Source organism: Ursus arctos, unplaced genomic scaffold (assembly GCF_023065955.2).
Source record: "Ursus arctos isolate Adak ecotype North America unplaced genomic scaffold, UrsArc2.0 scaffold_18, whole genome shotgun sequence".
Lineage (NCBI taxonomy): Eukaryota > Metazoa > Chordata > Mammalia > Carnivora > Ursidae > Ursus > Ursus arctos.
In genome coordinates this window covers 46,958,911-46,984,640 of record NW_026622852.1, presented here as the reverse complement: position 1 = coordinate 46,984,640, position 25,730 = coordinate 46,958,911, and the positions used below count along the sequence as shown (strand labels likewise).

Below are 25,730 nucleotides of genomic sequence, written 5' to 3'. Positions count from 1 at the left end.
GGCTAGAAGCATAGCAGCGTTCCTGCAGGTCAGGGGTGCATGACCTTTTCTTGCCCCTTGCATCCCCGAGCTAGTCTGCTGAAGCCGGGGATCTCTTCCCTGGAAAAGGATTTAAATGCATAAAACACATGCACAGGATTATAAAGGAAACCAGTTACTTTGAAATTTGGTCATCGGAATATTTAAAAATATGCTTTGGAAGTGGTGCTTCTTAACGCGTTCAACCTCAAGATCGCGTGGCGAGTGTAGTCTGCTGTCGTTCGATAAGAATCAGTATTTTAAGATCCTTGAGATACCTGTAACACACAGTAACTGTTTCTTTGGGTGACCCGGTCACAGGAAAACACTCACACTGCTGTGGTTTGAGCAGCGATAGTATTCCGGCAATTTCAGTAGGGCTAAGAACCCCTGTCCTAGGTCGCATCTTAACTCTAGGACAAAGCCTAGGTCAGCGTGAAATACAAGGGGCTGCTCTCAGCGCGTGACTCCCCATTCACTCCCCCCAGCATTTGGGGAGCATCTAGTCCATGCAGGACACTGTGCCAGATACGCTCCACGTTAACTATTTATTTTCACGTTCTTTTCTTATTTTGAAATAATTTCACCTTTATAGGCACATTTCAAGAATCAAGGGTTTCACTTTTCCCGAGGCATCTGAGCGTAAGTCCTGTCACCTCTGAACACTTCAGTGTGTACTTCCTAGAAGCAGGGACACTGTCCTGTGTAACCCAGCGCAGCCATCAGGAGCGGGGAATGAGCGGACTCTTCACTGCCTTCTGATCCTCAGACTGGCTGGTGTTCCCCCGCTCGTCCCACAAAGCCCTTCGTAGCCAGAGGCCCCGATTCAGGATCACCTGCTGCTTTGTCTTGATTCTTTAGTCTTCAGACCGGAATAGTTTCTCAGCCTTTCCTTGACGTTCGTGCCCTTCATACTTTCGAAGTGTCCGAGCCAATCATATTGTAGGGTGTCCTTCAGCTGCGGTTTGTCTGACGTGGCCTGGTTGATCGGGTTTAGGTAGGTGTCGTGGGCAGGAATGTCCTCTCACTGTGTCCTGTCTGATGGTACACGATTTAGATTTGCCTCATTGCTGGCCATGTGGACTTCGATAACTTTATGAAGGTGGCGTTCACTGGGTGTCTTGACTCTACAGTTCCTCCTTTTTCCTGTCATTAATCAGTATTTTGAGGTGTCTTGAGTCTATGTAAATACCCTGATATTCTTCAGGCTTTCACCCCCTGGTTTTAGCTGGTCGCCTCAGGTCCCATGGCTGGTAAGTAGCAGAGATCCATCTCAGCTCCCTTTGTCATCATTCTGTTTGGGATGCCTTTAGAGCGTGGCTCACTTGACCTTTTCTATTTCAGTCTTTTTTTTTTTTTTTTTTAAAGATTTTATTTATTTATTCGACAGAGAGAGAGACAGCCAGCGAGAGAGGGAACACAAGCAGGGGGAGTGGGAGAGGAAGAAGCAGGCTCATAGCGGAAGAGCCTGACGTGGGGCTCGATCCCAGAACTCCGGGATCACGCCCTGAGCCGAAGGCAGACGCTTAACCGCTGTGCCACCCAGGCGCCCCTTTCTATTTCAGTCTTAAGTCCCTTGTCCCTAATACCAGGTTTGGGTTGGTGAACTTCTCGTCTTTGGAGCAAGAGCAAGTGTGGAAAGGCGCTGTTTGTAGTGTTGAGAAAGCGATGACCAGCAGCGCTGAGGGGTGACAGGTTCACGACGGCTGTGTCGGGCAGCAACGATGTTCCATTTATAGCTGCTGTTCAGTATGGGATGCGCAGCTCTCAGCTTTATTCCGAGGGACATGGTGACAGTCATTCCCCCACTCTTCCTGCAGGTGGTGCTCTCTGACTGTGGCCTGAGCCAGGGCCTGGCACCGGGGATCACCTCCGTCTGGATTTATAAACTACCCACATATGTTTGCATAATGTCAGGATGTACTCTTTTAAAATTCTTCCCTTCATGTCAGATATCCCATTGTCATTTCCAGGAAAAGCAGCAATTAGACTATGAAGAGCTGATTCAGGTCTTAAAGAAGGAGCAGGACATCTATACTCATCTGGTAAAATCTCTGCAGGACCCAGACAGGTAAGGTTACTGTTTAGACATCATACACGTATGCAGACACGTGTATTGTGAATAAATATGGTTGGTGTCTGAGGCAGCAAAGCCTTCTCCATTTGCTTAGGAAACCTAAAGTGCTTGGACGATGGTTGCCTTCCTTAAATCTCATAAACGTGTTTTATATTAAGAATTGTCTGATTCTGGGGCACCTGGTGGCTCAGCTGGTTGAGCATCTGACTCTTGATTTTGGCTCAGGTCACGATCTCAGCGTCATGAGGTCGAGCCCCATCTCGGGCTCCGCGCTCAGTGCGGTCTGCTTGAGATTCTCTCTCTCCCTCTTCCTCTGCCCCGCCCCCCCAGGCACTTTCTCTCTCTCTCAAATAAATAAATAAATCTTTAAAAATAAGAATTGTCCAATTTTTAGATTGTTTGATTTTTTTATCCTAATGAACGTAGGATAAAAACAGCATAATAATAATTACTTGTTTTTATAGTACTGTATTATAGATTAAGAAAGTGCTTCCATGTGTATTATCTCATGAGATCCTCACAGCTGTTTTGTGAGGTAATATTGTTATCCCTGTGTTCCATGAGGCCACGAACGCTGAGAGAGTTAGGTGACTTGTCCAAAGTTACACAGGTGGTGAGTGACTGCACACAGGGACTCAAGCAAGTTTCTGTGTCCGGGAGTGACTTGTGTCTTTACAGAATTGCTGAGATACTCTGGTGCCAGTGAGGTGTGGTGATGAGAGACTACTGGAGGCGAGTGGCCTCGCTCTGTCCTAGCTCTGTGTCCACAGGCAAGTGGGCCCCTTGGGGCCTCTGTTTGCCAGTGCAGGCTTGGCCTCGGTGGTTTCTCACATTACGACCTCCTCCCTCTCCACACCGGGCTAGTTGCAGGTGCAAGGATACAAGCTCTGGGGTTCATTTCAAAACCGTACAGAAGCAGAGGAGGTGGGTGGGGATACTGATGGAACAAGAGCACCCATGGCTGCCTGGTGGTCAGGGCTGGGGTGTGGGTAAACGGGGAGGGGCTCAGGTAGGAGCTTGTCTTCATTTGTGTATGTTTATACAGATTTCCAGAATAAAAAGTTAAACTGTCCCCCGTCACTGCTCCTTCTCTGAAGCCTTTCACTCTGGCTGGAATGGTCTTCACCTTTGCACGGCCCCCCACAGCCTGCCGTTATCTCCCAGAGGCCTGGAGAGTTCATCTGGAGGGCTGTCCTTGTGAGGAGGCTGTCGTCACTGTTGGGCTGCCCTCACAGCTGCTCCTGCCACCCTTTGGGTGCTTGTCCGTAACCGGCCTGCCCCCTCGTCAGGGCCATGCGCCCCTCAGGGCAGAGCCCTGTCTCCTCAGCGGCTCCATTTCCCAGCGCCTGTCACCGTGGCTGGGTGGAGTGGGCATGTGGGAAGCGTTGAGAGGATGAGGACCGCGCCCCCTCCGCCCCCCGGAACCTGCATCTAGTCTTCTGAGATAGGGGATCATTGTCAGATTTGTTGATCTGAAGTGAGTTTAGAGAAAACGGAAACATGCTGATGAAATTCTGGGAGTAGGCATCACTCTCTAAAAATGAGCCTTTTCCAGAAGCCTTAGCTGCTCGGCATTTCTGCTCAGGGAGGGGCGAGTGAAGCTGGGAAGCTGGGGTAGGGGTGGGGACAGGCCAGGTCCCAGGCAGCTTCTCTGGGTCCTGTGCCGGGCGGGGTGCGTAACAGCGGCTCAGCTTTTGCTACTGCATTCCGCAAGCGCCGTCCCCTGCCCCAGCGCGACGGCCATCACCGTCTCCAGATAGTGCCACGTCTCTCGTGGGAGGTTAAGTTGTCCCCAGATGGGAATCCCTGCTATCACTCCGGAGAATCGGAACGTTCGGCTCATGAGCGTCCTCTTTTGTTTGGGAGGTGCTTGGATAAGTGGAAGGAGGGACGTGATGCACGTGGAGTGTCTCGTGTGTGTTTGCCTTTATGCTAAACGCTCGCCCATGGAACTCTTGAGAGTTAATCCTTGAAACGGTCCCGAAGGGCAGGTGTTATCCCCATTCCACAGATGAGGAAGGTGGGCAGGACGCAGGCAGCTGGACCGACTTGCCCAAGGTCATGGTGCTAGTTAGCGGTGGGGTGCTGCGTGGGGTGCCGCGCGGAGCGTGCCTCCGTCTCCTCCTTTCTGCCGCCTCCTCCCGCCGCCTGGCACAGGAGGCATGCACAGGGCTTTTGTTTCTTTCTAGCTGGAACACCTTTTGTTCTACCAACTCCTCACACCTTGAAAAGGCCCTGGAGTTAGGGAGACATAACTGACAGACACGGGAGCAGCAGCTGTGTACTTTTCACCCTGTCAGAAAATGGAAGAGGGAGGGAAGCAGTCAGCCTTCCTCAGCCCTAATCGCAGCAGCTTCGCTGAAACAGTCTCCTTTTCTCCCCCTGCCTAAGTGTCTCTGCAGCACGGCTGCATCCAAGCGAGTGCTGTGACACCTCCGTGAGGTTTTCCATCAGCCTTACAAATTGATCATTATGATTGCCTGGAAATGGAACTAGGTACGAGTTGCTAGTAGGGCCCCTTCCCTCGCAAGAAGACTGCTTCACAGTGAACCGTCGTCAAAGCAGCGAGCATAGAAGATTAGACATAATGGTTTATTTTCCTTCCGATATATGTTGATTTATATGTGCGGTTCGATGGATGGAGCTGGAAGCAATCTGTGAAGGAGAGTGGGGCTCGAGTCTGTAGCGCAGACATTTGGAGCAGTAGCTCCTAGCCATTTTGGGGCTCTGGACCCCTTTTGGAAAATCTGATGAAAGCTCATGGGCCCTCCTCTCTTTAGAAACAGCCACATAGTCTTACATTTTTGCAGACGGTCTCAAGGTGTTGGTGAACCCTCTTAGGGAACCATAGGTCAGACACTGGACAGGGAGTGATGTATTTCTCAGGATTTAAAAAAGGAGGCTTTCTGATTTGTTAATGTGTTTTGCTGGTCTTGAAAAATGTTCATATACTTTGACCCAGTAATTGCACTGCTGGGAATCAGGCTTAAGAAATGAACCTGAATGTGAGAGGCTCTAGGCACGGAGATGTTCAGGGAAACATCATTTATGTTATTCAGATGTTGGCTGGGTCTCTGTTCCTCTGAGAGCTGGGTGCACTCAGCTCAGATCCCTGCCAGAGCCCATTTGGTGGGTCTGGGCCCCCCAAGTCAGTAGCTACTAGCCAGGGGACTATTGATATCGGAACTAAGAAAAATTACCCATTCAGTTCCTCAGTATGTTAGCTTCGTTTCAGCTGCTCAGTAGGCACATTTAGCTAAAGGCTACCATATTAGTGCATATACAGAACACTTCTAACTTCCAGAAAGTTCTGTTGAACAGCACCCCAGGATTCCTGCAGATTCTGGGGGGTGCGCATTTTCATGGCCTCTTCTGAATTCTGGGTTGCTGGCCTCACTCAGGCTCTCTGTGCAGGCTATGCTGTGTCACGCTGACCCAGAGGTGAGACTTGGCACTCCCCACCCCAAATAAAAATCCATCCCACCCTGTGTTTGTGAGTGGGGCTGGAGTTCTCTTGGCCCCTAAATCAGACCTTTCCTCCCTCCTTTATCAACTCCCTCTCTTTCTTTTCTGTTTTCACTTCCTTTCTGCCCCTCAGTTTCACCCCCAGTACCATGTCTTTCAGGAGTGACATATTCGCTCTTCTCCCTTGTCTCCTCTTTTGCAGCCTGGGTGCCAAGTGACATGGAGGCTCTCAAGAGCCTCCCCTTCCACACCCAAGCCCTTGAAAGGCATTACTCCAAACAGAGAAACATTTTGGGGAATGACATGATTTCTCCCTATTTACACCTGTAGCAAAAACTTGGAAATGACCCAAATGTCCACTACTAAGAGGATGAGTTCAAGTAAATGGTGGGCCATTCACCTGATTAATATTACATAGTCATTGAAAATGATGCTTGCAAATCATTTCCAAAAATGTAGGGAAATATTTAAGTGAGGAATGCACAATTCAGTATCATATGTCAAGTATTATTTTCCCTTTGTGAAAATACTCAGGGAAAAAGATTGGGAGGAAATGCAGTCTGGGGGCGCCTGGCTGGCTCAGTCGGTAGAGTGTGTGACTCTTGATCTTGGGGTTGTGAGTTCGAGTTCCATGTTGGGTATAGAGATTACTTAAAAATAAAGTCTTAAAAAAAAGGACACACAGCCTGCCCCATGTTAATTGGTAGCAGGATCATGGTAGTTCTTGTTTTCTTATGCTTTTGTGTTTTAAATTTTCCGTAAGCATATATTTACTTTTATAACCAGAAAAAAACCCACTGATGACCTAACAATCAAGGGGAGGCTGGCCGGCTTTTGTATCTTAAGGCACAAATAGGTCTGTTTAAAAATGGCTGTTGTCTTCGGGTGATGTATGGACGTGTTGAGTCACTGTATTTATTCTACACCTGAAACTTATATTACCCTGCATGTTAACCAACTGGAATTTAAATAAAAACTTAAAAAAAAATTTCTGGTGTCTCGTTTTACCAAGTACCAACAGCCTGCAGGCTGAGTTAAACAGCATTTTCGCTTTGCGGAAGCAGCTGGAGCAGGACGTGCTCTCCTATCGGAATTTGCGGAAGACCCTGGAGGAGCAGATCAGTGAAATTCGGAGGCGGGAAGGTGCGTGCTCTCTCGTATGTGTTTCCCTCTGGTTTTCCCACGTGGAGGGCCGTGGCTGAACTTTAAGAAAGTCCTAAAACTTCAGTATGGGATGAAGAGCCCACAGGATTTCGTCTGGGTTCCTCTTTTTTGTGGTGACCGTGTTCATGTTGGACCTCCCAGTCTGTGTGTGTCCGGCTTCAGCCTTCGTGGAAGGGCTCAGCGCGTCGTATCAGTTTGCCTAGCGGGGCACCCGCTGCAGAGTCTGGACCGCACTGACGCATGAGCGCTGAGATTGCTGTTTCGGGGTGAAACTTTGCTCTTAGCATTGTCACGACGAGTGAGTTCCTCAGGGAGGGCTACAAGGTGAGGGGCCTGTGGTTCTAGCATTGCTGTGCTCATCGTAGCAACACTTGGCCGTCTCCCTTACTTGAACCTGAGCCTCGAGTCTGCACGACTGCCCTCTTCCTTTCTGTCTCGAGCCTGGTACCTGGCATGCATGGGTACAAGAACTTGGTGCTAGCAGTGGTAGGCTTGACTTTTCTGGAGCGCTTGCTGTGTATAAGGCACAGCACCAGGCACTGCATTTCTCATCTCGGGTCCTGACGATCACCCTGTTGGCCGGCGTAGCTGTTGACTTCATTTTACAAATGAAGAGCCTGGGGCTCGGGTTGAGGGTGGGGGTTGATTTACCCAGTTCGAGCCAGGATATCTTCCTTTGAAGTGTAGCTCTTTCTAGTGCATTAGGTATATCAGCTCTTGTCCCCAAATCGTTAAATGAGATCGTGTTTGTAGACATGCGTCATTCAGTAGATAGCCTGCCCTTCCTCTGTGCCTTCCCTCCCTATTGGGATGTGACCTTCGGCGCAGAGGAAGCAGACCTTTACGCAGGTGGCCAGACATTCTCTTATCTCAGATCTAGCAGCCAGTTTCTGCACTTGCTGTGCTCACGACCACAGAGGGCTCTGGGGCCAGTAAAAAATACATCAGGCACTTTTATTTCCCTGGAGCTCTACCCTTGAGGGTCACGTCTAATTTTCCTGTATTCTCACCTAGACAGAATCACTCCCTCATTTAAACTGAAATCACCGTCCGCTGGTGCCACTCAGAGTGGTCTCTAAGTACAACACTTGATATGCAAATTCTAATTCAGAATAGGCCACAGTGAAAGCCTGCAGCCCATGATGAGACCGTACATTGAGATATCAGCCTGTGGAGAAAGAGGGAAAATTACTTTTGCTCCAAAGGTGGTACCTTCAACTCCCTATTTGTACTTATTCCCCCTTGTAGCAACCCTCCCCCTCCCCCACCTTTCCCAATTCAAATTGCCTTATATGGATTATACTAGGATTGGGCTTGGAAGGATCTATTTCTGATATTCTTTTTCTCCTCACCCCCCCTTTTTTTCTTTTTTTTCAGAAGAACCATTTTCATTTTATAGTGATCAAACATCTTATCTGAGTATTTGCCTTGAAGAGCCCAATCGGTTTCAAGTGGAACATTTTTCTCAAGAAGAACTAAAGAAAAAGGTATTGACCTGTCAACTTTCAGTCCTTTGTTGGTTATTTGTCGTCTCTTGGGTTCCTGATCTGAGCTGTAAGAATCTGAAAGTTCCTTTCCTCTCCTTTCTTCCTTCTCTCCCTGCCTGTCTTTGCTCCGTCTTTGTTCCTTCTGTGTTTGTTACCTGGCGTGCCCTCCCGTGTGCCTGACATCCTCCTTCTCAGACTGGAGGACCAGCCCAGGCTTGATCTCCTCCAGCAGATGCTGTCCAGGCCCGCCCTCAGGTCATTCTCCTCTCCTCTCGTACCTAACTGCACTGATGGCATGCTCATACTGACCTGTAATTATCTGGTTATTGTCTGTATCCCCACCAGGTTATGAGCACCTTGAAGTTAGTGATTGTATCTTACTTATTTTTGATTTTTCAGTACTACCACACACAGTGGGAGTTAATATGTGCTTTCTGAAAGAATATAGATCCAGATTTGATCAGTAAATCTTTTTTTAAAACTGGAAACCAGGTTTCTCAATCTGTAGATTGTTGGTTTGATGAGAGTGGTTTAGTACTTTCAAGATCCTAACAACCACCAGTCAGAGTAGGAAGTGTGAGCTTAGAGGATACTGTGATTTATTATCCAATTATCGTATATGTATGACAGAGTTGGTCTCTGCCTTGGGATAATTCACATTCTCGTAGAGTGGGCAGACGGGTCAACAGGTGTTTGCAGTGTCGGGTGCAGGGCTTGCTGGCGTAGGTGGATGTGCAGGGGAGAGGCAGCAGAGAAGGAGAGGTTAACTGTCGGGGGCTGGGGGTGTTCATTTGATCGGAGGAAGCTTTTCAGCAGAAGTGAGGCCTGAAGTGGGTTTTGAAGGATGCATAGAAGCTTGTCTAGGTGGAGGGCCTTCTCCGCAGAGAGAGATAGTAGGTGTAAGGTACTAAAAGTAAGGAATAGAGAGGAGAATCAAGAATGTCAGCATCTTGGGGAGGAATGGAGCAAGGAGCATCGAGGCATCTTAGTTTTTGAAGACGGAGAGAATAGGGGTGCTGAGAGCTGCTGGCAGCATCCCCTGTGGCAATGTTTCAGGGCGGGAGGTGTTCATGTGTTTGGTGCTTAGTCAGAGTTTGTAGAGGCAGAATGTTTTGTTCTTCTCCCTACAACCTCGAGGGCTGGGTCCAGTTCGTCTTCATGTGTTGTCGTATTGGACATCTGCTGTGTGTAGTCGGCGGGGGCGTTCCCACTTTATTTGAGGGGCTAATGCTCACCCCATTAAGAAGTCTGCAAAATGATTAGCCATTGGGGTTTGAAGCTTACAGGGAACAAAGGTGGTGCCTGCTTAATTACTGATGTACCTGGTCTAGCAAGAGCCATGCCTTAAGGAGGAGCACTGGACTGGGAGCCCTGGGATCTCAGCTCCGGGCCCATTCCACCTCTGCGGAGGCAGCTCCCCTTTCCCACATGGCGAGGCACTTTGGCCGTCATTGTATGTCATTTAATTCCCCAGACATCCCCAGCCGCGGGGCCTTGGGCAATAAACTTCTTTGTATGTTGGCTCCTCATTGTAAAATGGGAATAGTCATTCTAGCCTGTCCACCTCCTCAGGATTTCTGTAAGGAATGAATGACTAAAGCTTGTGGGAGTATTTTAGTAGCTGTAAATTGCTTTGTAATTGAAGATGATGATTATGACTGATATCGCCAGATCGGTATACAAAGAAGGTCGATGCTCTGAAGGAAGGCTCTGACACAGTCTCAGAAACATCAGTCTCGGGGGCTTGTTCTCCAGGGGGCCTCAAGTACCAGACGGAGATCGGCTTCGCTGTCCGTGATGGGGCACGTAGCCTGTGCCAGGGACCTCGGTGCGCTGTGACCGTGATCCCGATCAGTTCCCACGGTAGCCCATGCCGCAGATGAGGAAATGGAGGCTTAGCCCAGGATTGCCTTGGAGGGGTGGCTGTGGGATTAGAATGCAGGCATGCCGGTGTTGCTTTCACCGCACCGTGAAGGGGCGCCTGAAGGCTGGAGTCGGGCTGCCCGATCCTCCGTAATTGTGGTGCTGAGAAGCCCACTCAGCGGGAAGGTGTGTGTGCAGGGCCGAGGCCCTGGGAAGCCGAGGTCGGCTGGTGGGCAGCCACTTCTCTCTCTGCTCTTATCCCCCAGGTCAGTGACCTGATACAGCTGGTGAAGGAACTGTATACAGACAACCAGCACCTGAAGAAAACCATCTTTGATCTCTCCTGCGTGGGTTTCCAGGGAGGTGACAGACTTGAGTCAATAGAACAATCGGAGGTAAGGAGAAACGATCGTGTTAGGTGCTCACTACAAAACGGTACAGCCCCCCAGATGTCTCCAGCCCACATCTGGCCTGAGGAGGCCCCTGGTGAAACTCCGTGTGCTGGCTGTGCCTCGGAGGGCCCTGGTTGGTCAGCAGCCTTCCGCAAAGTTTGGGGTAGGTCTGCACGGACACGTCGGATATATTTTGTTGGCTTTTGACTCCCGAGTCCGGCCCTGGGGTCTGTGCTGCAGATGGCACGTCTGGATGAGTGGTTTGGTCTCAGAGGGATCCGGAGAGTAATTTGGGTAGTGTAGAGGCCGCATTAAGGAATCTGTTAACGTTGAAAAACAGATGAGTAAACACGTTTTTCATTTTTGTATTAATCTTCTGAATTTTGTGCATCTTCTCACGCACGTGGCCTCCGGCCTGGTGGATTTGACCGGATGTGTGTCATCCCTTCCCACACAGCCCCGGGAACTCCCGCACTGCCTTGTGAGGAGGCCAAGGCCAGAAGCCAGCGGCCTGTCTGAGCAGGGCCCTCGGGCCGCGGGAATTTTCTGCTGGTGGCGTTTGAAAGTCTGAAATGGCCAGGAAAGGTTAGATCATGGTGTCTCCACGAGGACCACGACACGGCCTGTGGTTGCTGGGCTCGTGTGCTCGCCCACCCTGTTAGCCCTCCCACCCCAGGACAGATGCGGAAGCCTCATCCAGCCCGGTCCCTCCTGGGTCTGTGCTTGTCTTTGTGAGGTGCTGTCTCTGATCCGTCGTTCTTGGCCTGCGCGTATAGGGGGGGGCCCTGAAGTCGTGCCAGTGGGGAAGCGCTTGTCTCCTCCCTTTAGCCCCTGACTGGCTTCTCTCCCCGACGGGCAGAGCCGGGCCCCGGGCCTCTGTTAGCCTTTCTCAGAGGACTGGAGCCGTTCTTACTCCCAAGTGCAGGAGGGCCTTTTTGTCCTTGTGTCCCGGGCCCCTCAGCCTTCTTGGTGAGGGTTGTCTTGAACTCAGCCGAGCTTGCCAGGTAAAGGAGGTCTCGTTGCCACATTCTGCGGAAAGATCTGTCAGCCTTAAAGCTGTCTCCTCCCACCCTCAAAGTGGAAGCCGCTCGCAGGTACTCACGCTGCGCTCTGGCCATCTGCTGTCTTTGAGAGAGGGAATGTTATTGATCTTAGCCTCCTGGGCTCCAGATAATTTTGGAAACTAAGAATATCTGCAATCCATTTAGGGAGAAACAAGTCTCTGGGTTTGTTTTCTCCAAGGCAGCATTTTTAATAAGCAGCTCATTCTTCACCTACTTCGTTTGAGTTGTAAATGGCGAGTTTGTTTGTTCATTTGCCCTTTGAAAAAAATCTGTTAAATGTCCCATTATGTCCTTTGGAGAACAGAGGCTTTTTCCTCTTCCCACTCCGAGATCTTAACACGAGCCGATTCAGTTTGAGTCACTGGTCAGATTGCATTTCAACTTGATGTCCCCGTGAATAGCCTTGTCCCGTGTAGCCGTTCCCCCGGCGTGGGCGGGAAGGTCCCAAGATCTGCGTGGTGTTTCCCCGGCGTGGGGCGGGAAGGTCCCCAGATCCGCGTGGGAAGGAAGCTGTTCCCACAGTGGTCTTGAGCTGAGGGAGGAGAGGTCGCGTGGGGGCGAGGGTGGGATGGCGAAGAGGGGAGGCTGCCGTGCCCTGGGTGTGCGTGTGGTTCTCCTTTGATGAGGCCGGGAAATGGCCAGTCTGTCCACAGCCTTTCTGCGCAGCGGGGCTTGCAGTGTCGGGGCCGGGCACCATTCCTGCTCCCGAGAGCCTGTAAATCAGAGAAGGGGAGGGGGGAAAGAAAATCTGTTCTGTGTTTTTGAAATTCAGTATTTTTCTCCAATATTTAATTAGCCCACAGCATTGGGTTAAAATAGAGAAAAGAAATTACCCCAATCCTGTCACTTTAAAACACGCACAGTTAATTAACATTGTGGAACCCTCCTCCTCTGTGTACGTGAGCACGTACAGGCCCACGATGCGGATACGGTTTTGTTTCCTGTGTTTGTCCAATTTCTGTTATGTTATAGCATCTTATTTTATCTTATGAATGTGCCGAAATGTAACTAACTGCCTCACTATTGTTGGACATGTAGATTGTTTCCAGCAATTCACTATTTAAAATTACCTGATGAGTGTCCTCAGACACAAATCTCTTTCTGGGTTTAGGTTTTTTTTTTCTTTTTTTCCCCCTTTGACCGTATTCCCAGATAGGTAATTGCTAGGTCAAAAGTACAGATAGAGACAGATACAGCTGTAAAGTATGCATAGAATTTATTTTCATATAGCCTCCCCCTGCAACCTTTAATTTGACGAAGGGTATAAATAGTAGGAGCCCCTTGATGTAGTTTGTCAGGTTTGTCCTCAAAGTGGTTGCCCTGGAACGGATTCCCTCCAGCTGAGGAAGACCGTGCTTACTCCTGTATGTGGGCAGTTCACTTCAAAACCACCCAAACAAAAGACTGAGGACAGGTGTCCTTTGGTTTTAAAGGGCATTAAAATAATCTCTAATCGGTTTGCTTCTCTTTCTTTGTGTTTATTCACTGGTTATTAATTTATGTATTATAAAATGGGGTTGAGATTTGATGTACCGGAGTGATTGGAGCAGCGTGCAGTCATAGGGTGAGCCTTGCAAACCACGAACCCTGTGATGTGTGGAACTATCCCCGCTAAGAGGATACGCGTGTGAGTGTGCAGAAAGAGCTAGTCTCTATTATTTACTTACGTCATCAGTTTTAGAAATAGCTAGAAAACTAAGATTTTTTTTTCTTTTGGCATGGAGGGAAAACATGGATGAGGGGCATAATTTAATTGAACGCAGGTATTCGAAGAGCTGCCGTGTTGAATAAGAGACAGACGTTGTGTGACTAGAGGACAGACAGTACTCAGAAGGAGGAGATGCTTGTTAAATTCTGCCATTAGTAGTAGAATTAAGTTTAGTTTGTCAGAAGCGGATTGGATTTCATTAAAAGGAGGAGGTATCCAAGAGTTCGACTTCGTAAGTTATGAATCGTACATGATTTATAAAGAGCCCTGGCACAGTGCCTGGCATGTAGTAGGCACTCCGTAAAACAGTCTAATTGTTTTGGTAAGTTAGTGGCAGAGTTGGGACTAGAGACCTCTTCTGACTCTGGTCAGTGTTGTTTCCGTGACACCATGGGGCATTGCTTCCAAAGTTTAACGTGTGTGACTTTCCTGGGCATCTTGTTAAAATGAGGATTCCAGTTCTGTGAGCCCGGCGTGGGGCCCCAGAGTCTGCATTTCTCGGAAGCTTCTGTTGCTCCGAAGAGCGCCCTTGGAGCAGCGAGACCAGAGGTAATGCTGAACACCTCTTGGTCTCAGCTCTCACTTTGAAAGGCTCTTTATTCGTTCCTTTGGTCTTTCAGCACTGTTTCATTGCACACCAGGTGTTGCTGGCCCTTTAGAACTGCCCCATCCAGTATGGAACGCAGAGCAGCAGAGGGGCAGTTTCCACTGAGAGAGAGAGAGAGAGAGAGTGTGTGTGTGTGTGTGTGTGTGTGTGTGTGTGTGTGTGTGTGTTGGGGGATGGGGGCTGTGAAGGAAGAATGCGGAGTGCTAACATGTGGACAGGGGCCTGGCCTCTTCCTGGAGGAGGGGGGGCCGACAAAGCAGATCAAGGAAGAACAGCCCAGGAAGCCGGGGTAGAAGCAGGACAGTGCAGTTGTTAGGGAGCTGTGTTTTCGGGGTGAGGGGGTGTCTGCGAGGGTCAAGGACTCTCAGAAGACAAGAAAAAACGGCTGAGAAGTTGCCAATGAGTCTTTCACGTATGGAGCCAGGGACATTTCTCTGTGTCCACAACATTTAATTTCTTGGCCATTGCTGGAAATTGAGTTTACTTTTCATTTTGACCAAGTCAGCAGAGGTAAAGAGAAACGAAAGTTAATCTTTATTTCACTGTGTTGGTGGTGATTCTGGAAACGAAGAATGACTTTTGATATTTCAACTTGGAATGGTGTGAGTGAACAATGTTTTGCTTAGTTTAACTTATGGGGGCCCTTCCTTTATCCACGGGCCTGGGGAGGAGCTTCTCTGTGCTTCTTCCCTAAGCCCATGTGTGTTCTGTCTCCTGTATTAGATGATCTTTGGAGGACTTTTCACGTGCAATTTCTAGAGTGTTGGCAACAAAAGCCACGTTGCAGGAGGTGGGGGTAGACAATTGTTTCAAGAAGCTTGGAGAGAGGCAGAGAAGGCTCAGTGACCAGATCTGTTGGAAATCAAAGAAGAACTGTCGTCGTTTTGTTTTTTGAAAGATGGGAGAGACCAGGGCGCCTGGGTGGCGCAGTCGTTAAGCGTCTGCCTTTGGCTCAGGGCGTGATCCCGGCGTTCTGGGATCGAGTCCCACATCAGGCTCCTCCGCTGAGAGCCTGCTTCTTCCTCTCCCACTCCCCCTGCCTGTGTTCCCTCTCTCACTGGCTGTCTCTATCTCTGTCAAATAAATAAATAAAATCTTAAAAAAAAAAAAAAAAAGATGGGAGAGACCTTCCCCCAGCATTTTATCCTGAGGAAATTTAAACACAGCAAAGTGAGAAGAAACTGACGATGAACACCCATATACTCACCAGCTAGATTCTCCTGTTAACATGTCCCACTTACCCATCGTCATTCCATCTTATCTTTTTGATAAATTCTAATGTACATTACAGATACCGGTACACTTCCTTCCTCTGAAATACTTCAACACATATATCTTAACTTCAGTGTATGTTTGTGGTTATTTTTCTTTTAAGGTTAAGTTCACATACATTGAAATCTAGAAATCCTAAGTCTGTATCTGCTCAGTTTTACATGCATATGTTCCTTGTGACCCACACCTCCTCAAGACCCCTCACGTCCCTTCTCATCGATTCTCACTGCTACCCCCAGCCATTTTTCTTCTTTTGTCCCCCCATGTGTTAGTTTTGGACACTAGACTTTCACATGAGCGGAATCATCAAGTGGACTCTCGTGGAAAGATTCTTTCACCCGGCATACTGTTTTTTGAGATTCAGCCATGTCATGTGAACAGACTGCATGTTCCTTCTTATTGCTCAGTAGTATTCCATGGTGTAAATATATTAAAACTTGTTTATTCATTCTGCTGTTGATGGACATTTGGATTGTTTCGGGTTTTGCATATTATGATAAAAGTTGATATGAACATTCATGTACAGATCTTTATGGGGATATCTGTTTTCATTTTTTTTTTTTTTAAAGATTTTATTTATTTATTTGACACAGAGATAGCCAGTGAGAGAGAGACAAGCAGGGGGAGTGGGAGAGGAAGAAGGAGGCCCCCAGGAGAGGAGCCTGATGTGGGGCTCGATCCCAGAACGCCGGGATCACGCCCTGAGCCGAAGGCAGACGCCCAACGACTGAGCCACCCAGGCGCCCCTGTTTTCATTTTTCTTGATGAGTACCTGGGAGTGGAATTCCTAGGTCGTAGGGTTATTCGTTGTAGAAGATACTGCCAGAACTTTTTCCACAGTAGTCTAACCTTTTGTATTCCCACCAAGTTTGATAGTCCTAGCTGGCCTTTATCCCTTGAGAATGTCTTAATGACGAGAGCAGACGCCGATGGAGGGAGAGAAGCCCCTCATCCGTATGTAGGAGCTTTGATGCCTTAGTGAGTGTGTCCACACGTGGCTCGCCTGTTTAATGCTTGTTAGTTTAGGAAGCTCTGATTTGTAAGGTCGTCAGTCCTGTTTGATCCCGCTGGCAGATTTAGATGTGGTTGGGTTGAATGTGTTCTGGTCCTGGAAAGTTTTCTATCGAATGACTTCATGAAGTCAGTTTGCTTTGTCTTGTTTGCTTTCTTCCAAAATAAGCGTTTCCTATAAGGGGAAGATCAGAAAAATGTAAGTTGGTCTGGGAAAAGTATGGACTAAATATAGGAATTCATAAATAAAACTGTAGAGAAGGAACCTCAGAAATCTCGTACGTACACTGTGCCCAGCCGGTGACTCAGCACGGTTTGTGGTCTTGATACTTCAGTGCAGAGCTTACAGTTTCATCGGTGAGGTGAGCTTTGGTATAATTTTTGAAACGGCTTTGACTGATGACCTCCCTGGGTGTGGCCACCTCTCCTCTCCTTTTTTATTTGGTTTAATCCAGGTGCCCCAGGACTAGAGTTTTCGCCCTTGCAGCGAGCTGAGATCTAGCCCCCTTGAGAACAGTGTGCTGTCCGTTCTGCAGAATGCAGAAGCTTTGGGATTTGCACTTCTTTAAAGCATTAGGGATTTATGCAGTCTTCATAGAAAACTGTTCTTCATTTCCAAAGCATAAAGTTATCGTCAGGCAAGCTCGATACTCATTAGTGATGAGGACTTTTTGTCAGCAAAATGACAGCATGGCTGGGACTGTCCATCTCAGATGTGTGACAGTCCAAAAAGAGGTTTATGCCCTGTGCTAAATAGGAGAAGTGATGCATAAATCGGACACAACATAAATTTCATTTACTGCCTTCTTGCTGTTTGATATTTTCAATTCCATCAATAGCTTTTTTCCAAAATCTTGTTAAACTTTTATATAATCTGAAAGTGAATTCAGCCACGGCAGGAATGGCAGTCGCACAACAGACAGCATATTCAATTTACAGCAGCTCAGGGAAGGCCCTGCGAGGGCAGGGGGAAATGGCTTTTGTTGTTTCTTCGGAATTTGTCCTTCAATGATGTCCAATCCTGGGCAGCTGTGTGTGATTTGCTAGAACTAGCGTCTCTAACTTCGGTTAATTTTTATTTCATTGGCTTTGGCATTCGTTTCTGCCTCCTTTTTGGTTTGTTTTTTGTTTTGCATTAAAAAAAAAAAGACATCAGTGACTTATTCATACATATTCATGCTGCGCTCTTTTTTGGGTTGCATTTTCACACCATTCCATGCTCCGTGTAGCTTCTGGCTAGCAAGGAGGACGAGGACACGACCAGAACGGAAGAGGAGGACGAGAATAATTTCCTGAGTGACCAGCATTTGGAGCAGAGTGACAAGGTAGGGACGCGGCAGTCAACTCCAATTCCATCCTCCCCTCTCTGTGCCCAAGCCAGTCTTCCAGCTTGGAATGAATCCGTTGACTCTTCTATTCATTCTGCTTGTCTCGAGTGCCTCCTGTGTGCCAGTGGAGAGCAGAGACACTAGGTCTCTTCCTTCTCAGGAGTTACAAACGGGGTGGTAGAGCCAGTCGAGAAACAGCGAGACATGGAGTTGCCAATGAAAACAGGGTTGTCCTAAGAGAGTAGCAGGCATTGGATGTTGGACTTGGTCAGATCTTTAGAGATCTATCCCCACCCATTCGTTTTATGCATTGGAAACTGAGACCTCTGAGGGGAGGGGATTTCTCCAGGGCGTAGGGTAAGTCAGTGACTGAGTTGGAGCAAGAGCCCCTGTTTCTGGACTGTTGTGGAGTCCCAGATCATTTGATTGCAGTGTAAGGACTCACTTCTCAGGGGCTCTCTCCAGTCTCCTGACCTGGAACCCAGTTTAGTGTCATGTGGGCATTGTTGAGAATTTGACTCCTTCAGAGAATGTTCCTCCAGTCACATGGATAACCGGGCATTTGGGAGAAACATTCTCTGAGGTTGAAAGAACCCAAAAGACCGGGATGCGGTGGGACAGAGGAGGCTACAGATTTGGCATTCGTAAGCTTCAAGGTGTTCAAGTTCTTGAGGTCATGAATGCAAGGTCATTAAAATGTAGGTGGTTTCGGAAAGCAAAGCAATTCAAAGATCTGATTTTGAGTCTTGGTCTTTATCTTTGTGACCTCAGTTAACCCTTGCTTAACCCCTCAGCCTGAGTTTTTCCCATCAGTGAAGATAATCCATCCTTGCTGGAGTTTTTGTGATATTTAAATAGAAAGGTATGTACTAAGTGCTCAGTAAATGCTCCTCTGTGTCTTGTGATAGTCCAGACTTTTCCTTTTTTTGGAGGTTACTTATTTAGATGGATTTAATAACTAGATTGGTGGCAAACAAGACCCTATAAATAACAGCTCATTTGTGTGGGTCTTGTCTTCCATTTAAATATCTTAATCATTTTACAAGTGTGAGAGAGGGGTGTGATGGCCAGTGTGTATATCACCAGCAGTAATGCAGTCAAGGGGAGTTATTTATAGACTGGTAGAAGAAATTTACAGCTTTGGAAAGGGGGGGAAAGAATGCTAATTGCAGCACCTCAAGACATGCCCAGTACAAGCTTTAACTAGATGCTTCCTTGGTCCCACTCCTCTGGGACCCTCAGTGACCCCAGAAGGTGGATCCATAAATAACATCTCCCTGGGAATTAGGAACTCTCTGCTTTCCTAATGAGACAAATCAAAGTCATGTTAATTAGGATGTCTCTGTAAAGAGTAAGGCGCCTTTCTGATATCTAACGAGGAGGATACATCGCAAGAGGTAGATAATAGACGTCTGAAGCATCATTCATGGTGTGGGCTCCATACCTTCTTAACTCAACAAGTAGTGGGCCGTGGGGTGGGGGGGACGTGCCCATGGTGGGCGGGACACTGTGCCAGGACCTTAGGTGAGCAGTCATCTCATTTGATTCTCATGGTCCCCTTGGGAGATGGCGTTACTCTCCCCATTTTGTGGATGAGGAAAGTGAGGGTGAGGAGAAGTGGTGTGAACCTCTCCATGGTCTTCCGGGAGCATCTGCCCGCCTGGCCACAAGGCACGTGTGTGGACCTGCGAGCCGGAGCTCTCTGCCCTGTCCCGCTTGCCTTTTCCGTCCAGCTTGCTTGCACTGCTCATTTACTCTCAGTTTCTGTCCTTTTTCTCTCCGCCACGTATGCCCTGTCTCTCTTCCAAGGTCCATATTTTGACCAGATACTGTGATTTGCAGATCATGGAGGATTATTCCAAAGGGGGCTGCAAAAACGGATACTTGAGGCACACAGATTCCAGTATTCTAGACTACGATGGAACCCACAAACCTGGCTGCCCCGGAGACCAGAGTCTAGAAGAAGGCGAGCTCCTGACCCTGCTTGCCCCTTTTTTCAACGAGAAGGCCACATTGTTACTGGAATCCAGGTAGACGTGGGGCCCTGGCGTTGCTTTTTCTCTCTAGTTTGAGGGGAGAACAAACTCATTTTGCTAAATGGATTTAGATGGCAGTGCTGTGTAATTTAGCTGAGCGAGCCCCTGAAATGTCTTGGAAGGAATCTTGCCAGTCATGCAATTAAGTAATTAGGCTGCGTGCTAGTGGCTGGGAGGGGACTTCAGCAGAGCCTCATGCAAACCCATTACAAAGAGAGAAAGAAAGCTTGCCTCTGGAATTGGTCCTGGGAGCCCTGGGAAGGGCTGTCTGCCTGTCAGCGAGAGAATCAGCCCTACTGGAGTCTCTTCCAGTTTCTGCAACGGCTTACAAACTGCCATTGTAGTCGTGACTCGCTGTTTTATGTTGAGCTTGAACTTCAGTTCTCTTCTCATTATATCTGCTGGGAGTCATCCTATGTGAGGAAATACTTCAGGGTGTTTGCCTTAAAACAAAAAAGGAGAAACATTCAGTAATTTGTATTTTTCACATTAACCCTTCGGGAGGAGATTGTCCCCGTTGCACATTCTTTCAAGACCATGGTATCAGCTGCTTGGGCTTTGGAGCCAGAAGGAGCCGTGCCTTCGTCTCTCAGAGCCCCAGTTTCTCCGACCACTTCCTCGGGTGCCGTGAGGAGTAAGAAAGCGCACCGTTTAAGGAAAATGGCAGGCGGGTGGTGTGTATTCAATAAAACTGTCCCGTCCTCCTCCAGTGTAGGTAGAGAAATGGAGCCGCTAACTCGTGCCCGTGACTCTTGGCAGGAGCCAGGAACCCTACTATTTCTTACACCGTTGGTGGACTAAGCCTCATAGACATTCTTTAGCTAAAAAAAGGACTGGAGTGTTCTGTGTTTGTGAGCTCAGGCAGGCTGACCCTTCCCCCATCCCTGGCATCTGTCCAGCATTTTTCTAGCATGTGTCCTCTTGGGGCACCTGTCTAGTGGCCGTTCTGGTTAATTGTCACAGGGAATTAGGTGACCATAGTCAGCGCTTGAGAGAGGGAAGGTTTTCTCAATGTCAGGGTCCCAAACGTTCCATCAGAGTTCGAAGATGCAGCTCTCTGTCTGAGGACTGCCTCGGACTGCGCCTGGGTGACGTGAGCCGGGGAAGGTCCAGTGGGCATGGGGCCAGCCCGGGCACGTGTGCTCCCTGCCCGTGGGCAGGAGCTTCTCAACCCCAGCTGACCCTTGTGGCTCCCAGCCTTCCAGTCTTTCAGTGGAAGTCCCCAAACTGTATTCTAAATCTCTTGATTTTTAAAAACGAAGACCTAGTTACATTTTTTAAGAAAGCATTTTCTGCCTGCCAGGCAAGCTCATGACATCTCTGGTTCAGTTCCCTGTGCCCTGTAGGTATCTGTTCCATAGGCTTCCAGACCAGGTTGGCCAGTTGTAATGTCAGAAAAGGTTTTCTTACACCAGCCTAAACCTGCAGCCCTGATATTGTTCTCTGTACAGCTGTTGTTCACGGTGTACCGCCGAAGCCCGTGACAGGGGAGTCGTGGTTCTGCAGGCCCTCCCGAAGGCCTGGCCATGGTCTGCACCCCCTTCTGGCGCACACACTGGGCATCGCGTGCCCAGGCTCATCTTACCCTCACACCAGCTTTCTGGACGCTGCTCGTGGTGATCTCCGTTTTATAAATGTGGGAGCTGACATTTGGGGGCTTGACATTCCCTTAGCTAGTAAATGCTAGAGCCATTGGAGAGCTTTCTGGAGGAGTCTTTTACAAAGACTCCTTGGGTAACCAGCATTTTGATTGGTCAGAGAAACACTAGTCTTCTGCTTAGGAATTCCCTCCTGGTCCCAGCCACCACCGTCTCTTGCCTGGATGCCAGCAGCGCACCCTCCTCTGCTGTCCATTCTCCACAGAGCAGCCACAGTGATCTTTTTAATAAAACTTAGATCAGATCCGTTCCATGCTTAAAACCTTCCAGCGGATTTCCGTTGCTCTTAGAGTAAGATCAGAGCTTCTCGATCTGGCGCCCGCCTCTTTCTCTGTTCACCGAGCTCCTCAGACATCCAGGCTGGTTCTCATCTCAAGGCTTGCGCTAGCCGTTCGCTCTATCTGGAATGCTCTTTTCCTGGGTGTATATGTGAGTGGTGGTGTCTCAGCTAGATATCAGCTCTGGAGAGAGGCCTTTGCTGACCAGTCACAGGAAATCCTGCTTCTACATGTGGTCTCAGGACTTCCTCCCTCCCTCCCTTAATTCATAGTACTCATCATTGCTGTACGTTGTCTTACTGTGTTATCAATGTATGCACGAACGTCTGTCTTCTCAGTGAGGTGTGAGCCTCGTGATTCCTTTTCACCATGCATGCCCACTACCTAATGTGGCAGATAGGAGATGCTCAGTAAATATTTAAGTGTCAGTGCGGACACTTAGAAGCCCAGCATCACAGCAGAAGGTGAGTGTGGACAATCGGAGAGAGTGTAGTGATCCTTCAGAGTCAGAAAGCTCTGGGTTCTGGTCTTTGCTCTGCCACTTTGCTAGGGGATCTTGACTCTTAAAGAGCCTGTTTCTTCAACTATAAAATGGGGTTAGCTTTGGCCCCCTCTCCTAGTTGTACAGTGAGGCCTGAATCTCGTTGCTGTATTTGAAGGATCTGACACACGGCAGGTGCTTCACAGATGTCAGTTCCTACCCCCTTCACCTCTCGCTTAGGCAAAGATCCTCTGGAAGGGTATATAAACTATCTTTGGGCCCCTGACAAGACCCTCGACTGAACTATTAAAAAGGTCCCGATCACGGCGACGGCTTAATGAATCTGCTGTTCAGATTTCTGGCAAAGTAACACTTGAAATGTTTTATTTCACAGCACCCCCCACTTTAGTATAGTCTAATGGCCTCTTTCACCACCTTTTACTACCCATTTGTAAAGTCTCTTTTCTGGGTTTTATTGTGTGTTGTTTGGTGGTGAGTGATGGTCCTCCTTTGGCTAGCCGAGTAGCAATTGTCATTATTTTTAATCTATATTAAGGGAAGGAAAGGAAAGGAAAATTTAGTTTAACATGCTTAAAGGGCCAGAAATATTTTTAAAGTCTGGGTTTACTAAATTTTAAGATGGTATGTGTAGACTAGATGATTCCACATTAGGAGTGAAAAATGTACCATACATTTTAATTTTGTTTTTTAAACTTTTATTTTTTACCCTGCTTCAGTGTGCTGTCGCTGTGTAATCTGAATGGAGTTGCCTCTGTCCCAGAGCTCGGTGATCAGAACCCAGAGGGGAGTAGGGCCTTCCCTTTGCTCTCAGAGAGCTCCATGGGGAAGGTGAAACCAGGCCTCACATCACTTGTCCCTTGTAGCGGTAGCTGAGAAACGAGTCAGAGACTGTCACGGTGCACGCAGGGAGTCGGTCTGTAGAGGCTGGCCCCGGCCGAAGGCCGGTGGGAGGAATGGCAGAGAGAAGAGGAAGTGTGCAGCACGGAGGTGGGCCCCTTCTGTCCCCTGTCACCGCTGACCGCCACGACCTCCGCCTGGCCTGGATGTCAGCAGCAGCTCTTCTGCCAGCCTCTCCCTCTGTCCTTGCCCACTCCGGTCCCTTTTTCCATAATTTCCTGTCCCAGTTTCCTAGTTTCTCTCTTCTTTCTTAAATGAGCCACTCTCCTTTATTTTTTAGACGATTTATACATACTTATGTTAAAATCTCCAGGTTGCCTTATTAATTTTATTTTCTTGAGTGTGAACTCTTATTCGTTGGGTTGTGGCCTGTCTGTTGTACTAGTGGATCGTGTGTGCAGGTTTGGTTTGCCGGTGTGGACAGCCCTGCTCTGTCCCCGCATTCCCTCCTCTTCCTGTGGGGGTGCCACAGTTGCCTCTGGCTTGTGAGACTTCCCTGTTTTTCTCCACCGTGGGAGTTAAATTTCTGCCCCCAGTGCTTTCTGTAAATGCCCCCTTTCTCCTGACTGTGGGTCTCCTCTGTTTCCGACCTTTGGATAAATTTTACCCTGATTTCAAGGTAACCTTATGGTATTTGTTATGTATCTTTTGCCGTCACTTACATGTGTTTAGAGAGGAGTGGGAGGGGCTCCTGTGTGCGCTCACACCGAGTGTAAAGTCGTCCCCACTTCCCACTGCCCTACTGGGGGCCTCAGGGAGCTCTGGGAAGCCAAGGCAGCAGCGAGAGGCAGGGAGTACTGTAGGTGGACTGTCTTATGTCTCCGGGCGCCGTCTACACAGTGCGCACACAGCCGTAGCTGGGGTCTGCGGGAGCCTCGGGTGCATGGCGAGGGCCCGAAAGTATTTGCTACCTGTACGGTCTCCTGTTTCATCCTCATTGCTGTCCTGTGGAGGGAGACTTACCTTACTTCCCGAGCATCTCTGAGTTAGAATTTGAAGCCATTTTTGTGTGATTTCAAAGTCGCCACTATTTCTATTCTGAGTAGTTCGCAGTATCCCTTCATGCAGTATCTATATACTGAGCACTGACTGTGCACAGTGATGGGCTCGTCACTCATGAGTCCACCAGGCTGACCAGATCCACCCAAGCCGTTCTCACCTCTGGATGTAGGAATGGGGCCGGGGGCGGGTGGACCTTGCAATTGTCAAGAATACTTGGTGACCCACTTTGCTCCTTTCTAGGCCAGCCTGCATCCTTACAGCCATGTGGCCCCCTCACTTGCTGTGTACTTATGTCAAATTGCTTCTCCTCTTCTTATGCAGGAGTTAGACATGGCAATACCCACCATGTGTGGCTGTCATGAGTTGACATGGGATAAAATCCTTGGTGGTGGGTCCTGGCACACGGCAGGCAATCCATGTGCTTAGTTTAAACAGACTTTGGGCCAATCAGTGGAGAAAACATGGGAAACCGGGTAGGGCATGGGGCTATAGCAGAAAACCTAGTTCTTCCACTTCCTTCCCTTTTGGAAAAACAGGCCAGACCTTCTGAAAGTGCTGCGTGAACTACTTCTGGAACGAATGTGCTTGACAGAGCGGGGAGTGTCTGCAGAACACCTTGATGGTGAAACTGAGAAGTCCCTTAAGCAAATGGCTGTTCAGCTAGGAGGTGAACTCGGACATTTCACCCAAGTCAACTCATTGTCCAAGTCCCATGATGAGCGGCAGTCGCCTCAGACAGCCCAGCTAGGAAGGATGGGTCAGGTGTCCAAGCTGGAGCTGAAGGATGCCTCCGTGCAGACTGTGGCCGCCGAGGGTGACACGCTCAGGTTCCAAAATGAGGGCAAGAGAGAGGCTTGGGAAGAGAAGCCACCAGATGCCGTGTTTCACACTGAGGGTCTGCCGGACAACGTGTGCACGGCCCCAAGGAGCCAGGCCACTGCCCTTTCCTTCCCCAACGGGACTGACAAGGTAAGCTTTCCTATTTATTATTTATTTGTTTTCTTATTTTATACAAATGAAAGGCTTAAAAACTCAACTCTGATCTCACTGCTTTTTCGTGATGTGTGTAAAATCTGGTGTCTCCCCTGACCTGCGCTTCGTCTGGCCTCTACCTAGAGGTGTGTGTTCGTCTTAACCTTCCCCCCCGCCCAGTCTTATTTGTCTCTACATCATGACGTTTATGCAGTTTCCTTATAGAGTCGTATTTCCTCATGTGTGTGTAGCTTTTCTTTCATGGTATCAGCAACATCTTGCCTTGTAATGGCCTTGTAAGATTCCACTGTGGGAAATGTGCCCAGATTTGCATGAGTTTCACCTGCTGGTGGCTATTTACAGTTGCAGATTGGAGTGAAATTGTGATAACCGGACTTTAGGAGGAGGGCCAAGAGCCTAGGTTTTATCTTGTGCAGACTTTGTGGTGGACAAGTTCTGTTCTGTGGGCTTCGTCTACATTCTCTTAGCCTCGCAACACTCGTCAGGTGAGGAAGCCCGAGTTTGAATGCCCACAGTTAGCCAGCAGTTACAGGGCTGCGCTGGGACCCCACTGTGCCTGATGGTGCACCATACCCGTTCCCAGGCTAGCCCCCAGCTCCTGCTGGCCCAGAGTGGTAGGGTCCGGTTGTGGTGGGGGAATGCATTTTGCTTCAATCAAGATGCTGTCTCTATGCTTCTCCTCAAATACCATTGAATATGGCACATTATTAAAAGCCAGACTCTCTTGGCAGTATTTGATTGGACCTTTTACTAAAATCCTCGTGGGCAGAGGGGTTGGGCTTGATGATCCCCGAAGCAGGGAGATGTCAGTGTTCTGGTGGAGAAGTAGGTCATGTTTCTAATAGAGCTCCAGTGACGGCTGTTGGTGTTCCTGTTTCTGATGGGTGTTTTGTATCTGAGAAATCAGC

General features: G+C 48.6%; 1 protein-coding gene across 10 annotated transcripts in view; it reads left to right on the top strand.

Moving 5' to 3' along the window:
• Positions 1-25,730, top strand: part of CDK5RAP2 (CDK5 regulatory subunit associated protein 2) — a 161,664-nt gene that overhangs the window by 80,302 nt on the left and 55,632 nt on the right. For all 10 annotated transcript variants that reach the window (XM_026513859.4, XM_026513860.4, XM_048223047.2 and 7 more), the window contains 7 exons: positions 1,992-2,089; positions 6,573-6,703; positions 8,102-8,211; positions 10,341-10,469; positions 17,358-17,453; positions 19,299-19,486; positions 24,366-24,798. In XM_026513859.4, coding sequence (XP_026369644.3) covers positions 1,992-2,089; positions 6,573-6,703; positions 8,102-8,211; positions 10,341-10,469; positions 17,358-17,453; positions 19,299-19,486; positions 24,366-24,798 — 1,185 coding nt within the window. The remainder of the gene's footprint in view (positions 1-1,991; positions 2,090-6,572; positions 6,704-8,101; positions 8,212-10,340; positions 10,470-17,357; positions 17,454-19,298; positions 19,487-24,365; positions 24,799-25,730) is intronic.